At 42.7% G+C, this 16,396-nt stretch overlaps 1 protein-coding gene across 4 annotated transcripts in view; it reads left to right on the top strand.

Annotated features, from left to right (window-relative positions):
• Positions 1 to 16,396, top strand: part of zeb2b (zinc finger E-box binding homeobox 2b) — a 76,492-nt gene that overhangs the window by 42,680 nt on the left and 17,416 nt on the right. For 2 of the 4 annotated variants that reach the window (XM_047813848.1, XM_047813846.1), the window contains exon 3: positions 13,922 to 14,179. In XM_047813848.1, coding sequence (XP_047669804.1) covers positions 13,922 to 14,179 — 258 coding nt within the window. Of the gene's footprint in view, positions 1 to 13,918; positions 14,180 to 16,396 lie in introns of all 4 variants that reach the window. The other 2 variants (XM_047813847.1, XM_047813845.1) reach the window with 1 other exon arrangement.

The raw sequence follows: 16,396 nt of genomic DNA, 5'->3' as shown, positions 1-16,396 counted from the left end.
GCTTCCACATCAGGTATGCACTTAAAAGGGGCTGTTAGGATTGTGCCGTCTAGAGGAAAAGCAGTAACAAGATGAAAGACTTTTGTTAAAAGTTCAGTCCAGCGCAGGTTTCCTGTGGACTACCGCAGCTCCTAATGTACCCGACCCACGCTGTCCACTCTTCCTCCCTCTCTCGCTCTCCTCTCATGCTGTCTTCAAGGGGGGGAAAGTAAACCCTTCGAGCCGCCTAGATTAAATGGAGAGATGGCGACAGGAAGCAGGCGGGAGAGAAAAACAAAGGGTGGCCAGGGTGAAGGATTCTGGGAGTTTTATCGGGTTGGTGAAGGAAACTGCCAGTTTGTCTGACTCCTATTTTTTCTCTCGCTCTCTCTCTCTCACTCTCAAAAAAAGTCCACACAGACTTCTTCTCTCCTTTCTCTCATCCTCCTCCCCCCACACATGTTCTGTTCCCTCCTGCGATGACACAGTCTTCTGTCCTTTTCGCAGGGGCACTGGTTTGGTAATTAAGGAAGAGAAAAAGCTTTCATTATTGTCTTGCTTATCTTTTCTGGAAGGAGAAACGCGAAAATCCCCCAACAAAGAGAAGCGTGTATAAGATGATTACGCTACAGTCCCAGAACCAAAATATCAAGAAGTGGGGGAGAAAAGTGTTTCGCTGCACTTATAGAGTGCGCTAAAGGATTATGGGAGAACTCTGCTAGGTTACTGATCGAGGCAATTACCACAAGGACTTATAGCTTGACCTGAAGTTCTGCAGTAGGGTTGACGAGTATGGCTGCAATTCCGGTAGTCGGCATGGTTCTAGTTTAAATCAAGTTTCCTAGAATTACCAACTCTTTGTCAAGGTGTGCTTGACGTTTGCCTTTTCCTCATATAACTAACAATGTAAACAGTACAGAGGTGTAAACAAGTAAGAGGTCACACACTGTAAACGATACGTCTAAACCGTCTACGGCTTTACCGGTCCATTCTGTTTGCCACGGAAGACGGAAACAGACTTTTCCACCAGTCTATTGAGAAAAGATGAATTCAAAGAGCACATCGAGGGTTAAACACTGAGCTAGAGTGTGTCACAGTGTCTTTCTTCTGAACCTCCACTGTAAAGATCTGATGCAGGCAGGACTATTGGGCCATCCAGCTCTCAGGAGACACGGTGACCCGCAGAATTCTCCGGCTGCTAATCGGTGTGATGGCTCGCAGGCATAGATAGCTCAGTGTGCATGTGTGTGTTTGTTTGTACTCCCGCTGAGCTCTGCTATAAGGGAGTCCATAATGACAATAATGTGTTTAACTTGTAAACTAGTCGGAGACGGATTACCGGTGTCCACGAGAAGTGCGCGGAGGCGACGATTCAACTGTTCACCTTTTTCCCTCTACATCTGTCCTCGTAATGACCTGTCCTATCTCTCTCTCTCTCTCTCTCTCTCTCTCTCTCTCTCTCTCACGCGCTACCTCAGGCGTCTTCTCTCCGAGTCTTCATTGCATTTCCCAATTAGAGTCGGACTCATTATTAGTTTATTAGCAGTGGCAGGGGCTCGGCAAAATGTGTTTGCTGATATTCAGTTGTTAATGACCAAATTCAAACCCTATTGAACGTATTCACAGCTGTGAGAGGTGGGCTAATAATAGCTTCCAAAAAACAAAAGATGAAGGAAATGGCATTATAGGGGCATAACAATGGAGGCCCATTGGAGCTCTAATGGCATGCCCTTTCATTTAGAAATTGTTTCCTTTTTTCCTCTGAGCTGCTGTAGATTTTTCTTTCTTTCTTTTTGTGTGTAAAGCTTCTCACTCAGCAGAGGAATTCCTGCATATCCGGAGAATGTGTTTTTGCGTAAATCAAGCATTCAGGTAAAAGCTACTGTTACCTGAGGGAAATCTGTCTCCTCACACACACACACACACACACACACACACACACACACACACACACACACACACACACACACACACCCTCCAACCCAACACCACCACCAAGCTACCCACCACCTACCCAACCATCCACCCACATCAGTACCAAATCCCTCGACAATGCTTTCTCATTTCAGTGCTATGTTACTGCTTCAGTTGGTATTAGCCTGGTCTTAACAAGGCAGGTAAATTGTTCATTAGGGTGTAGGTAAGGAGGTGGGGAGAGGTTGGTGGTGGTGCTGGGAGTGAAGGAGAAAGGGGGGCACAGGAAAAGTGAGAAGAACAAACAAGTCGAGGCATTTGTTCACAGTGTAATCTACACATCAATTATCCTGCTGCGCTAATTAGCACCTAGCCATACCCCAGGTACCCGGCGCTCACACAAGCTCCAGCTTTCATGCCCCTGATCAAAAAAGAAGCAGATTGACGGAAACACATGGAGAATAAACCCATGGGCTGAGTAGAGGGAAGAGAAGAGAAGGGAAGGTAAGAGAGGAAAGAAAATCCTTAGATCAAAATTTCTTTTTCTACATCCTGATATCCAGTGTGGAATCTTGCCACAGCTCACTCGCGTGAAAAGAATCTACTCAATTATGTAAAGGGACATGCATGAATATCATATATTGTGTATCCAAGAAGAAAATTTGTGTGTTATTTTTGCAGTGCCAAAGCATTTTGTTAGCACTTAGAAAATTCATATATATATATATATATATATATATATATATATCTGTTAAAGGTTCTAAAATAGTATGATTCCATAAACTACTTCGTAGCCTTACGGATGAAGATTTGTGCCGTAAATTTGAATGGAGCCGTGCTTTCAGAATGACGAGATGGATATGAAGGCCTTTGTCATGCTAACAGCCTCTGTTGTGCAATAAACGTATAGGGGGCCGTTTTGTTTAACTGGCCTGCCTGAAGATTAAGCTTTAGAAAGGTGCTTTTAGCATGTGAAAGACCAGCAGGAGGTTCCCCCACAGTATGCCTTGTGTTTCGGGGGGGGACTGTCTCAGGTCGTCAGCGCTGAGCTGGAAACCACAGCTCTTCTCTCTGACTGAGTGTGTGTGTGTGTGTGAGAGAGAGAGAGAGAGAGAGAGAGAGAGAGAGAGAGAGAGAGAGACAGAGGTGGCTCTTCGCAGCAGAGGCTAATTAAATATGTGGTGTGTGTGTTTGTGAAGCAGGCGGTGAAAAGGTAGGTGATACAGCATAGGGGGAGGGAGCAAGAAAAAAAAGCACAAACGATGCCGACAAAACTGCTCCGTTTGTGTTTACATGCACCTGCTTCATGCATTAGTAATAAGATTCGGTAAGAACTTCTGTTTGCCCGGTCTGCTGAGGTTTACTGTTAGCACACACCTTTTCACACACGATTTCTCTATTTAGAAGAAGCCGTACCGTCGGCAATACGTCAGTGGGAGTGCACCAAGGTAGTGTTGTAGAAGATAAGACATAGGGATAGGGATAGCTTTTGGATGTTAGCAACGTGTGGTGTCTTCTCGGGCTCGTTGAGAAGAGGTGAGAGATACAAATATCGAAGTTATAATATGTTGAAGGTTAGGCAGATACGTAGAAAACTCGGTCGGTTGGTCGCGAGAGGTTTGTCAAATCGGAGGGTTAAGTAAACGTGCCTGTGGTTAAGGTAAGAAAGGGTTTGGTAGATGTTAGGTTGGATGTGGTTCCACACCGCAAAGTGATGTTTGGTAATGGGCTTAGTGGGGCATTAGCTGTTAAGGCTTTGGGATACTATTCAGAAGGATATTTTTAATCTTGGTATCTTTAATAGAAGCCTTTATTTTCACCACATATACATTATAGTATAGTGGAATTCTTTTCTTCACATACCCCAACTGAGGAGGTTGGGGTCAGAGTGCAGGGTTGAGGGCCTTGCTCAAGGACCCAGCAGTGGCAGCTTGGCTGGGCTTGAACTCCGATCCTCCGATCAACAACCCAAAGCCATAACCAGTTGAGCCACCACTGCCCCTTTAAACTGCAACCTTCATCAGGTTGGGCAGGTGAGGCAAGGTTATTTTGGGTATCAAAATCCAGAGGTTAACAAGTTTGGGACATTGGATGGATCATAGTATAAACATACTACCAGACTGGAGGTTAGCAATGTGTAAAATTAATGCTTGAGATCAAGATGTGTTAGTTTAGTCGAGGTATAAAAAGTGGACATGGATCAGTGAAAATGTTCTCTCTCACTGGAGGTCAGCAAGATGCTGGGTAAGAACTGGGACGCTATCAGGGTGGAGGTCGACGGATGTGTTGCTCTGTTTGGTTAATAGTATCATAAATGGGTTGCGATGTTGGAGTGAAAAGGGGTAAAGACACATCGGATACATACAGGATGTGAGGGGAACTAGTGTTGGACTAGTGAGGTAAAACAAAAAGTGGGTGCTTATTGTATTAGTTATACGTGTTACATGTTAGCAGGTTGCTAGGTGAGTGTATAGTGGTCTGGTTGGTAGATGATCATTTTAGCAGTTACCATGGTAACCAATTTTACCATGTTGCAGGAAAGAATGGTACAAGGAAAACCTGTGTTGTTTTGGTTAGAGGGTGACATTTGGGAGGTTAGGTTTTGGAGTGGATTCATTGAAGTAGTGAAGCTTAACACTCTTGTCTATTGCATTAACTCATCGGGGAGTGTTACAGTGTCAGGTGCGACTGGCTCGGAGTGGGAGAACTCGGGGGCTCCTGGAGTCACCAGGGCCTCATTTGCTGATTGGAGAGTGGAGGTAGCAGGATGAAAAGGGGCTGTTTCCTGCTGCTTGTTTGATACCTGGTGGGGAAGCTATTCAGGTGACAAAGATCCAGCCTGGTAGGGGGGGAACAGATGTGCTTTACTTCCTCATTAGCATTTGAATGAGCTGCTCAGATTGGACTGGCCAGGGGGGCTGAGCCCCTCACCTGGATAGTCCCCCTCTGATCTTTACACCATCTGCGGACTTCTGCCCCCCTACCCCTTCCCCACATCAAGTTATAACCCAACACACACACACATACACACACACACACACACACACACACGCACACAATTCTGACCCCCTTTAAACCCTCTCCCCGCCCCTCGTGACCCCCGGCTTCAGCACTGGCAGAGTTTTATGACACTAATCGACCTCCGTCAGCCTGGAGCACAGATGCTATTCAGAAAATGTGCCTTCACACCGATTTTGTTCGTTCATTGTGTTCGGAAAGTACCAGGAACTTTCAGCCCAGACTACGGCCTGGTTTTACTCGAACTTGGAAGATGTCCAAAATGGCGTCTTTGCCAGCCTGTTTCATTTCTTAAATAAATTCTTGGCTGAAACAAATTTCTTTCATTCACATTCACAAAAACCCATCGTCAATATTCCACAAAATAAAGTTAGTTCTAACCTTTCAGTGTTTTAGGGGGAAGTGTTAGTGATCACATATATACATGTATAACCTCCTGTGCGTATTTAACGCTAGTTCCCAGTTCTGTCATGCTAGTGTTTGTTTTTTTTCCTCCCAGAAGCTCCACGGAAAAGATTACAATGTGATCAAACACGTGAGGATTTTGTTTTTACATACCTTGGTGTTTTGCTCCGTCAGGAGTCAGTGACAGACCGATAATGCCGATCTTCAGGTGCTCGCTCAGTGTCCCTTAGATAAATGTTGCAGCCTTTCATAAAGGTTGTTCTGAGCCGTTCGCCGAAGAATGCACCGCAACCTTGACCAGCTCGACGTGTTATTTTCACCCTCTCTTATCTCCGAGTCTGCCTGATAGTTTAGGCGGCTCGTGGAAAAAAAAAAAAAAAAAAGGAGGTGTTTAAAAGTTATGTGGGAAAAAAAAAACAGGCGTTTGATTTCAACATTAAAGGAATATCGTTTTCATGCCCTAGCCGCGGAACTGCTGAAACCACCTTCCAGCACGAGCGTACACGCTTCCTTTTGTCTACCGTTTCATCCCATTAAATACACACCATAAAGAAAATCACCATCAAACAGCCACGTTATGGAGAATAATTACAGCCGAGGTCCGACTTGGCCATTATTAAACAAAAACGCACAGTAATCTGCTCTGGCAGTGCAATATGTTACTGTAGCATTCTAATTAATCTTACAGGAAGTGTAATAAATTTACAATATCAGATTGGAGCAATAGTGTATATAGATTTATTAATGCTTTTAATCAGCTTTGGGGGAAAAAAAATAATTTTTGCACTGATTTGCTTACATTTGAATTTGCATATATTTAGTGCACCTAATTTATTTTTACGGATTCCTTTTTATTAAAACGACGCGTACGGCCCTTGAGCTAGAGGGATTTTTTTTCTTTTCTTTTGCTTATTTCTACTCAGAACATCCTCGCCGTGGCTCGCCAAAAAAGCACATTCGTTTTCCTGACAGGACAAGCTGCTGAAAAACTCAACGTTTAATATTCAGGCCCTGCCAAGTATTAACAGGTCAGACTATTACTCATTTCAATGGAAAAGGTATTATTGTATTTGTATTGTATTTGGAATTTTGCATGCGTTGTTGCGGTGAGAAGTGGTGGAGTTAAGAGGTGATGACGTGTCCCGGTGCGAGGACAAAACTCTTACAGGGCCTCGAAACACTGTTACGTGTCAAAAAAAAAAAGACAAATATGTACGTTTCATGTGTAAAGATGACGGCATGAATAAGAACATATATGTAGTGTAATAATTCTATTCTATAGTAATAATCATATCATGTCATGATACCATTTTTTGTTCATTCCTGTCGATTGAATAAAGAAGGGTGTGCTAACTTTCTGTCTATAATAAAGAATGAATTGTGGATTTCAGGGTTGTGGACTTTTGAGTCTGTGTATTAGAGAGAGCGAGAGAGAGCGAGAGAGAGAGAGAGAGAGAGAGAGAGATCTGAGTAGATCAGCAGAGTCCTCTCTTATTAAATAGCCCGGCTTGCTGATAAGACCCGACTGTACGTTATCAATCTGGCGCCCGCTGCACCATGCATCAAACCAACAACAGCTCACACTGACCCTGTCAGCGCATTCCACTACCTGGGAGTGTATGTGTGTGTGTGTGTGTGTGTGTGTGTGTGTGTGTGTGTGAGAGAGAGAGAGAGAGAGAGAGAGAGAGAGAGAGAGAGAGAGAGAGAGAGAGGAGGAGGATAGGAAAAGAGAGATTGTCTCTGTGCCAGTGTGTAAAAGAGCATTGGTAGGGGAGGTGGGAGAGGCGTGTACCCATGGCGCTCGGCCATGCTAGATGGTGGAGTGTGTGTGTGTGTGTGTGTGTGTGTGTGTGTGTGTGTGTGTGTGTGTGTGTACAGGGATTGGCATCAATCGTAAACTCTTAGAAAGCACACAACAACTTTTAGATGTATTAGAAGCAGATCTCAAACTTTTTGCACCCTGGGACCTTTTTAAACTGTTCCACATTGTGCAGATTTATTTCAATCTTGGTGTGCATTAATATGTGGGATCGGATTTAATTTATATTCTTTAATAATAATAGTAATAATAATAATAATAATAATAATAATAATAATAATAATAATAATAATAATAATAATAATAATAATAATCTGGTGCTTGGACAACTAATAAGAAGCGTGTTGTGACAAAATACAAAACAATCACAGATCCCTGTTTGTCAGAAATACAGACTTGTAAACACATGTTTATTACACAACCGTCTGTACGATACATTAAACGACGGATAAAACGTCAGGACGTATTCATTCTCCGTCCTGTTTGATTTTTCCATACATCCTTTCACACGTTTTTTTTTTTTTTTTTTTTTTTCCGAGCACGCTTACATAATCTAATATCACTTTAATCACTTTGCATCATTTCCTGTGTATGTAATTACCGGTAAGCCTTTTTTTAGTCGGAAATCTTTCTTTCTCGTGTTATAATTTTTTGACCTCGCTCGTTCTTTTGTCCTTGATTAAACTTTTCATTTCATATGTTTAAAGCATTATGTTCATTAACACTCAGCTTTCTCTGATCCGGAGTCGGTTACGGCGGATCGCGGCTCGGGCCTGATATCGCAGCTGAGCACTTTTTTCTTCTTCTTCTTCTTCTTTTTTTTTTTTAGGGGGTTGTAAATATTTGATAGGCGACCTGATTCAGACGAGTCAAGCACCATTTCACACTCCCTTTCATGCACGCCGCTGCCAGATCTGCCTGCCTTGCTCACACGCTCCACAATGAGAACAGATTTAGGTGGGAAGACATCAACAACCCAGATACAACGAACACCAGGGACCAGGTGTCTCTGCACTCGTCGCTCGATTCGGTCCCTGCATCTTTTCTATTTATACAGGTTTATGGAATAAACAAGGCCCGATGAAAAAAAGAAAGAAAATATGGAGTATCCTGAGCATTCGATTTGAAAATGGCTGAAGCATAAAAGAGCTTTTCAGATGCGAGAAAATAACAAGTGTGCGTCTTTGTGCGATGAAAGTAGCGGCTTTCCGACAGTCGGGCTGAGAGCTTCTTTTTTTTTCCCTTTAAACTCTGCTAAAGGTTTTGTGTGTATTTGGTTAGTTACAGCAATTACGGCCAGTAAGTGACAGCCAAAAGCACGCGAGAGAGAGAGAGAGAGAGAGAGAGAGAGAGAGAGAGAGAGAGCAGACTGCTTCCCTGTGCAAGACTCCTCTGTCGAACATCTGCTCAGAGATTTGCATATTAATTAACCCATATTAACTCTAATTATTCTGGGAAATTATCAAATAAATTAAATTTTCTAATTTTAACCTTTCCTTTGCTTGACGGATGTCAGCACAGTAGGAAACCCGGAAAAACCTACGCTCACCTGGGCAACCATTTTTACTCCTTCTTTTGTTTTTTCCTATCTTCTTTCTGCTCCTTTCCCCCCCCCCCCCCGGTGCTGGTCTTGGGGGCAGCTGAGGGAGCTTTTGTATGCCTCGGTCTCTCTCTCTCTCTATTTTTTTTTTTCTTCTGTTTTTTGGCTCCTGTGTCTGGGAGGTGGGGGACGCTGGGCCAGGAGCATGTGTGTGTGAGTGAGTACAGATGGCGAACTCGGGCAGGACGACTAGAAGAGGAGAGTCAGGCCACCGAGCCGAGCGGCCGAGCGGCCGAGCAAAGCTCTATGATTTCGGTGTGCTTTTTTTTTTTTCCCCAGCCTGTTGCTTCGGCCTCAGCAAATAAACAGGACTTTAATTCAATTAGGGCCCAGCTACCGTGGCTGGCTGCCTCATGGTAGAAATGATTGAACATAACAACCCCCTCGCTGACACACACAGACCCACAAGGGCTCAGAAACACTCCGGAGTTGGTTTGGTTTGCTTTACACTTCACTGGGTTTTTTTTTTTTTTGCCATCCATGGGGCAGGCCTCACTCTTTTGTTCAGTTTTGGCCACTGTCCTTTTTTCCCCCTTCTCTCTCTCTCTCTCTCTCTCTCTCTCTCAACCACGTATTTTTTTTTTTTTTAAATATCTGTTCTGTCTGTACAACATTTAATATAATCTGTAAAGGATTTGGCAATAAATAATAAAAAAAAAAAGTTCTTTTATTTATTTATTTATATATTTTTTTTAAAATTTTGATAGCAGATTGAATATTCATGAGCGTCGCCATTCAGAGCTGTAAACTGTTGTGAAAGGCAACGAGGACAGTTTACTCTCATTGCTTAACGAACAGCCAGCATTAACATCCACCTTAATGCTTTTACACCCACATTCCCATTGGCACACACACACACACACACACACACAGACACATACCATGACCCCCCCTTGAGCCATTCAGGTGATCTGTGTGTATGAGACAAGCAGGAAAGGGCATAGTTATCCTCCAATAGGGTTACCGTCCTCACCTATTACCCATACTGACACGCAGCAGCTGCTCCAGCAAGGCAGAAGATCCAGGAATAGCTCCATCCACCTCAGGACCTCAGGGGAGCTCTGATCTCCTGCTCTCCCATAACCAGAGGCCGTCGTCTGGGCAGCAGCGCAGGTTTTACCCTGGATCAGGATCAGGATCTGGATCTACTCAGAGTGTTTGAAAGAAAACATGCCTCCAGGTTGGATTGTGGTTAAAGAGAGTGTAGGGATGGAGACATTAACCACACAGGAGACTAAAAGAGCATTATTCCGGACAAGATGTTTGCTGAGGAGCACTAAAGGTACGCAAGACTTCCTGTTCTTCTCAGACTGTCTGCTTCGATTAAATAGTCTGGGATTCTTCGAAACGATAGAAATTTACCTCAAAACGCTATAAATCTTCACACGGCGGTGCCGTAACGCCGTGTCCGCTACAACTCATCGGGTTTATTGATGTTAACAGGTAAGAAATGGATCAGCGGACTAGGCTTTTTATTATCCGTTTCCTGTTAGTGCTCTGAATTGCTTTATTTGGCTTAATAATGTGTCGTTTCCTCAGTTTTAAATTTACGCGTTTACGGATTGTATTTGTAGCCGTTTTGTGACTTGATATACACAAGCGATTAAACGTGCCTTGAGTTTAAGAGAGCTGCAATGGCGTTCTTTTGAGTCGAAAAACTCTGACAAAAGGACACGATTCCCTCCACTTTCAGCCTTTAAATGATTTTATGACCGTTTGTGCTCCCTGCTAATGGCGCCGAATTGCCACAAACCCCCTCGCACGTCTGTTCTAAACAGACTAAACAACGTTGTTTATTTATTTATTTATTTATTTGAAGAAGAAGAAGAAGAAGGAAAAAAAAAACTATTTTCATTTTTAGCGTCCCTTTACCTCAGAGCGTCGCTAGCCGCTGGCGGAGGCACTAGTCATCATAATCAATACCAAATGCACAATACATGTCATTAGCGTCTGCCCTGTGTACCGTCTAACTGACAGGCCAATATGAGCGCCATGAATAGGTTACGATGGGGAGCGCTAAGCCTAGCATTAACTGAGACTGGGGCAATTAAGGGTGTCATTTTAATTATCTGTAGCATTCGAGTGAGAGATGTTCCTTTTATTTACTCGAGATCAAAAGCAGGAGAGAAAAGCCGCCAGACGTAACAGGTAGCATCAGACGGAGAATGGCAGGCGTAATTGCCTTTGTTGCGGCTGACACTTGGATGAGGCAGAACCAAATAGAGCTTGTCATCTGAGGAGAACTTAGCCGAGAAGTAAACATTATCATTTCTTTGTCTCTCGCTGCTCGCAACACAAAAGATTGATTAGCAGAGAGGTGAGGAACAGAAATAATGGCCATGGTGACATTAGCAGGTTGGAATTATTGCGTTGAAGTGCACAATGCCAGCCGAGGAATGGCTGTCTGTCAGAGATGCCATTTAAACAATACACACACTTGAGTAAAAAATTTTTCCCTCGCTCCTTGTCTGAATTAGCAAAGTTCTGCCCTCCCCCGCCATTATTGTTCATTCTTTTCAAAAACGTCCAACAGTAAGTACTAAGTTGCTGGCAGATTTTAACTTCTACTCATTATTACGCTCCTTATATTCGCGTTCTCTTTTATTTCCACCCTCTCTCTCTCTTTCTGTCTGTCTGTCTGTCTGTCTGTCTGTCTGTCTCTGTTTTATGACTCATCTGCTAACATGCTGTGCCGCTCAGGCTAACATGCACACCGCTACGCTAATACTCAACCCGAAACCTTTGGCCTTTAAGATCTCAATAATGATGCGCGCTAGACGGAAACACATCAAGAGTTTATTTTCATGTTATTCCCAAGAATTTAAAAGTGATTCTAAATGCCTTGTATATCAAGAGACTTTAATTGTGCAGTTGATTGGTTGTTCACTGGTGTACAGTGTCCTACGTTACCTACGATGCCTTTCGCTCACCTCGTCATCCGTCTCTGTTGAAGGACAGCGATGCAGCAGCACTTTACTCTTTTTGTCGTACCATCAAACTATATTTCTTCTCATTTTAGTAACCGTATTCGATTCGGTACAAAAAAGAAGCAGGAACTAAAAGCCAAAACTGTAAGTTTGTTAAAACTAGAATTAGCATTAGCATTAGCATATTTCATAATAAAAAGCGAAAAATGCAGCAGCAACCGAGACGTTAACGAAACAAAAGCAAAACGTTCGAAAGAAGAAAAACATATATGATGGATTTCAGGGTGGAGTTTTCCTTTGACCTCGTGTAAAGACTTCTCTTCGGAAAGGATCGTTTAAATTCTTCCCTTATTTATTTCCTCGTTGCCCTTCATCGATGAGCCATTTGGAATCGGTCACGCCCACTGCATCCTGCCCTGTGTGTTGTGTGGAAAAGTATAAGAAAGAGCTTTTTAAACCTGTCCAGCCTTAGATAATTTCATTCAGCCATCTTCTGCCACGCAGCTCTTTCACTTCAGCCTGTAGATCAGTATTTGAGAAGGATGGATGGATAAGGGGTGGTGGGGGAGTTTGGTGGAGAAGAGGAAGAGGGGGTCTACGTCCAAGGCTTCCCAGGCCTTCGGGTTTCTTTGTGTTACACCCTCACCTCACACAAACCCCATGAGAAAAAAAAAAGGAAAAAAAACCAAAACACACGCTGCCTGTATGACACCGAGCGGGGAAAGAGTTAAAACCCTTGTCGGAGTAGGTGGAGGGGTGGGCACGGGGCAAAATAAAGGGGGTGAGTGGGTGGGTAAAAGGAGCACATTATCAATTGCACCTAAGGTATATCTGGACCACACATCAAGTTTTGAATGTCTCACTTTCCTTTCTCCTCATCTATTCTTCCTTCAACTCCCCCTCTTCTTTTGTCTTCTTTCTTTTTTTTTGCTTTCTTCCTTCTACTACCCCCTCTCTATCAGTAAGGGCATTACCCAGTCTGAACTTGCCTAAACCCTTGTGGTCACACCTCTTGAAAAGGTTTTGTTTCCTCCGTCAATTGGTATTCAGCCCAGGTCAGCGGATGCCTCTGGCCTCGGCTCCGTCGCCGTTTTCATTTTAATTTGCACCTGTTGTGCAGTTGTTCGGAAGGCAAGTGCGGGCCGGCGGATTAGCCAAAGATCATGTTATGAACAGATATGCGCGGTGTAATCTTTTCTGTCCACAGGGGAACGGTAAGAAAGCCTGTGCTTTTCACAATATAACCCCTCCACCCCCACCCCACCCGCCCACCACCTCCTTTTTTTTATTTTTTAGGTTATTCACATCCGTGAGAGTCTTTTTTTTTATTCACAGGGCTGGATGATATGTGACGAAAAGTCAAGTCTCAGGAAAAAAAGTTAGCGACATAATTATTTTCCCTCTGTTTTTTTTTCCCCCTCTGGTTGGCATCGAGCCTTGTGCTTTTTTTTTATACAAACCGATTCGCGTTATCGAGCGGCTGCAGCGCGCAGGACCAGCTCCGAAAAACTCTTTTATTGTTTTTCTCTTTTGTTGGTTCCCATGATGTCATGCTTTCACACTTGATAGTATTCCAAAGACGAGCCTCGCGTTCTCTCTGGAATGTTTAGTAAATATCTACATTGTTTATTTTTGTTGTTGTTGTTGTTGATGCATTTGTATTTTAAATGCAGGTCAGCGGATGAATGAGAAGTTTATCCGATTTCTTTTTTTTCTTTTTTCTTTCCTAGAGCTTTTAAGATTCAGACATTTGGATATGTCTATATATATATATATATTATTTTTTTCTCCTGAAGAGAGGAAAGCCCTTAGGGCATGCGTTCGTCACTCACTTGTCACTGACACCACTGACATATCGTATATTTTTTTGAGATATTTCCAAAGATTTGTCATTGTAAGGAAAGGCATGGAGGAAAGCGATAAAGCGGGAGAAAAACACCTTCACACACCTGAAGGGGAAAATATATTCCGTTAAACGCGCTTGGAAATTAGACCGATCAATCAGCCCAATGAATTAGTGATGAAACGAAGGGATATTAGTGATGTGTTTACATCTGCTACGTCTGATGGAATGGGAATGTGAAGCATGTGTGAAAGGTGCAGCTCCCTGGAATCTCAGGCTATTTTGGCACCTCAGAGTAGCAGCTGGTCACACACACACACACACACACACACACACACACACACACACACACACACACACTCACACACTCACACACAAACACACAATCGATTAAAAACCCATCCATGTTGTTTCAGTGCTAAACTACGAGAACGTAGTGGAGACTGGATCAGAGACGGACGAAGAAGACAAGCTGTTGGTTTCCGAAGAGGACGGCTTACTGAATGGCGTTGCCAGTCCAGCCAGCCTGGCCAATCACGAGCCGGCAGCTCCACTATCCCCGAGACTTGGCCACGCCCTTATGACGAAAGTCGACGACGAGGAGGACGAGATGCGGGACAGCGGTGTGGAGCACGTGTGGAACGAGACCGACATTCTGAGAAGCTCTGTAGATGGTACAGTACACTTTTGTTACTTAGCATCTCAAGCCACGCCCATTTCTTTGAACACGCCCCTTTCATTTACATAGTCAGAGCACAGCACAGAGATTCGAATTTATCGGAATCGGTGAAATTTTACGGGAATCACAAGACTCACTTTGTATGAAGAAAAAATGTTAACGTATTGGTGCATTTACGTAAACATCATTGCTAATATTGTAAATAATGCATATATTATACAAACAAACAAACAAACAAATAAATAAATAAATAAATAAAGTCTCTCACTGTAAAAGAGTTAGTTACAGAATTTGTCGAACATTTTATTAGGGTCTAAAATAAGTAAATAAATAAATTAAAAAAAAAAAAACCTAAATAAATAAAGTCTCTCACTGTAAAAGAGTTAGTTACAGAATTTGTCCAACATTTTATTGGGGTCTAAAATAAGTAAGTAAGTAAGTAAGTAAGTAAGTAAGTAAATAAATAAATAAATAAATAAACTAAATAAATAAATAATTTAAAAAAAAAAAACGTCTCTCACTGTAAAAGAGTTAGTTACAGAATTTGTCAAACATTTTATTAGGGTCTAAATAAATAAATGAATAAATAAATAAATAAATAAATAAATAAAAATCTTAAGAAGTTAAGCGTAGTTTCTTCAACTTCTGTTCCATCTGTGTGCACTTTGTTGGATTTATTCCATCTTCAATCACCAAGAAGTAATTCTGACAGCAATTTCACGTTTTTTTTTTTTTTTTTTTTTTTTAAAGAATCGAATGACATTTCCGACTGGGAGCGATGCCTAGAACGAAAAAAACAAACCAAACCAAAAACAAAATAAATTTTGTAAATTCGATCTTCCTAATTAGCACCAGAGCTAACCATTTCTCTTTAAACGTACCATCAGATTCAGCGAGTATGAGATATTTGGAGTTCCCTGACACCCTCATTTGTAATTAGCGCCACATTAGGACGAGGGAGACCCGGCAAACTTTGTACATTTTCTTCTGCAAGCGTCATTGGCGAGCGAGCGGCAGTCACGGATGCTTGAGAGATAAATACTTTTAATTAGGGGGAGAGGGTAATCATTAAAGGAAGCCAGGCTGCTGCTGCTGCTGCTGTGCAGAAGGAAAAAAAAAGAAGAAAAAAAAAAGAAAAGAAAAAAGTCGTTAACAATCTTAAATGAAATTTTTATTTTTATGATAGCCATTTACATGTATAATAAGAGTCAATGATTCTTGGAAGCATGTGACAGAAACGGAGTGTAGCGAGAGCCGGTGGAAGACAGCCCCATTTAAATGAGCCGGGCTGAGCTATTCATTTCTTCTAATGAACTAGCTGTGCTCGGGCCAGGCAGAGAGGGAGCGTTCAGGAGCCTAAAAATTTAATACGCTCCAAATAATACGGTCATTTACAGAGGAGGAGTTGGGCATACTGGCGTTATTAACGTTATTAACTCCAAACTCCCTTCAGGAGACGATCTGTGATCATTATTTGCATTATTCCTGCCTGATCCGACCCCCCCACGACCACCCCCTTTTCGGGGAGGAGTTTGGGGAAAGGGTTCCGCTTTGCGACTATGATTTCATTTTTTTTTCCCTTTCTTCCGATGGTTGTAAATCATGAAAGATAAACAAGTGCCTGTTTCAGAGAGTATTGGTTAATTTGATAAAAGCTCTCGGAGCCGTAGTGTCTGAGATTCAGCTGTGTTGCAACTCGGAGATAGTGTGTGTGTGTGTGTGTGTGTGTGTGTGTGTGTGTGTGTGTGTGTGTGTGTGTGTGTGTGATAAAACCTGAGCGACATATCTGAAAGGCAGGGGAGAAGTTCATTAGCTTTGGGTGAAGGAAGCAATCCCTCCCTCTTGCTTAAATTCGCCGCCACTTTCTCTCTCTCAGTCTTTTTTTCACTCTTTCGGTGCCTCTGTGTCTGCAGTGGAACCTCAGCACATAGCTAGAGTTTGAGATAAGACTTGTCTCCTCTCTCTCTCTCTCTCTCTCTCTTCACACACACACGTTCTATCTGTCTCTCTCTCACTTTCTTTTCCTCTGTCTCTCTCCTTCTTTCTTTGTCTGTCTCTCTCTCTCTCTTTCTATTCTTCTTTCTCTCCCTCCTTTATTCTCAGTCTGTCTATCAGGTAGTGCATCCCCTGCATCCGTCCCTCTCGCGCTCATCTCTTAGTCTCCCTCCTTCGTTCTCAATCTATCCATCTGTGTCTCTCTCGGTGCATCCGT

This window comes from Tachysurus fulvidraco, chromosome 5 (genome assembly GCF_022655615.1).
Source record: "Tachysurus fulvidraco isolate hzauxx_2018 chromosome 5, HZAU_PFXX_2.0, whole genome shotgun sequence".
Lineage (NCBI taxonomy): Eukaryota > Metazoa > Chordata > Actinopteri > Siluriformes > Bagridae > Tachysurus > Tachysurus fulvidraco.
Note: the sequence above shows the minus strand (reverse complement) of the source record. Positions and strands in the feature narration are given on the sequence as shown.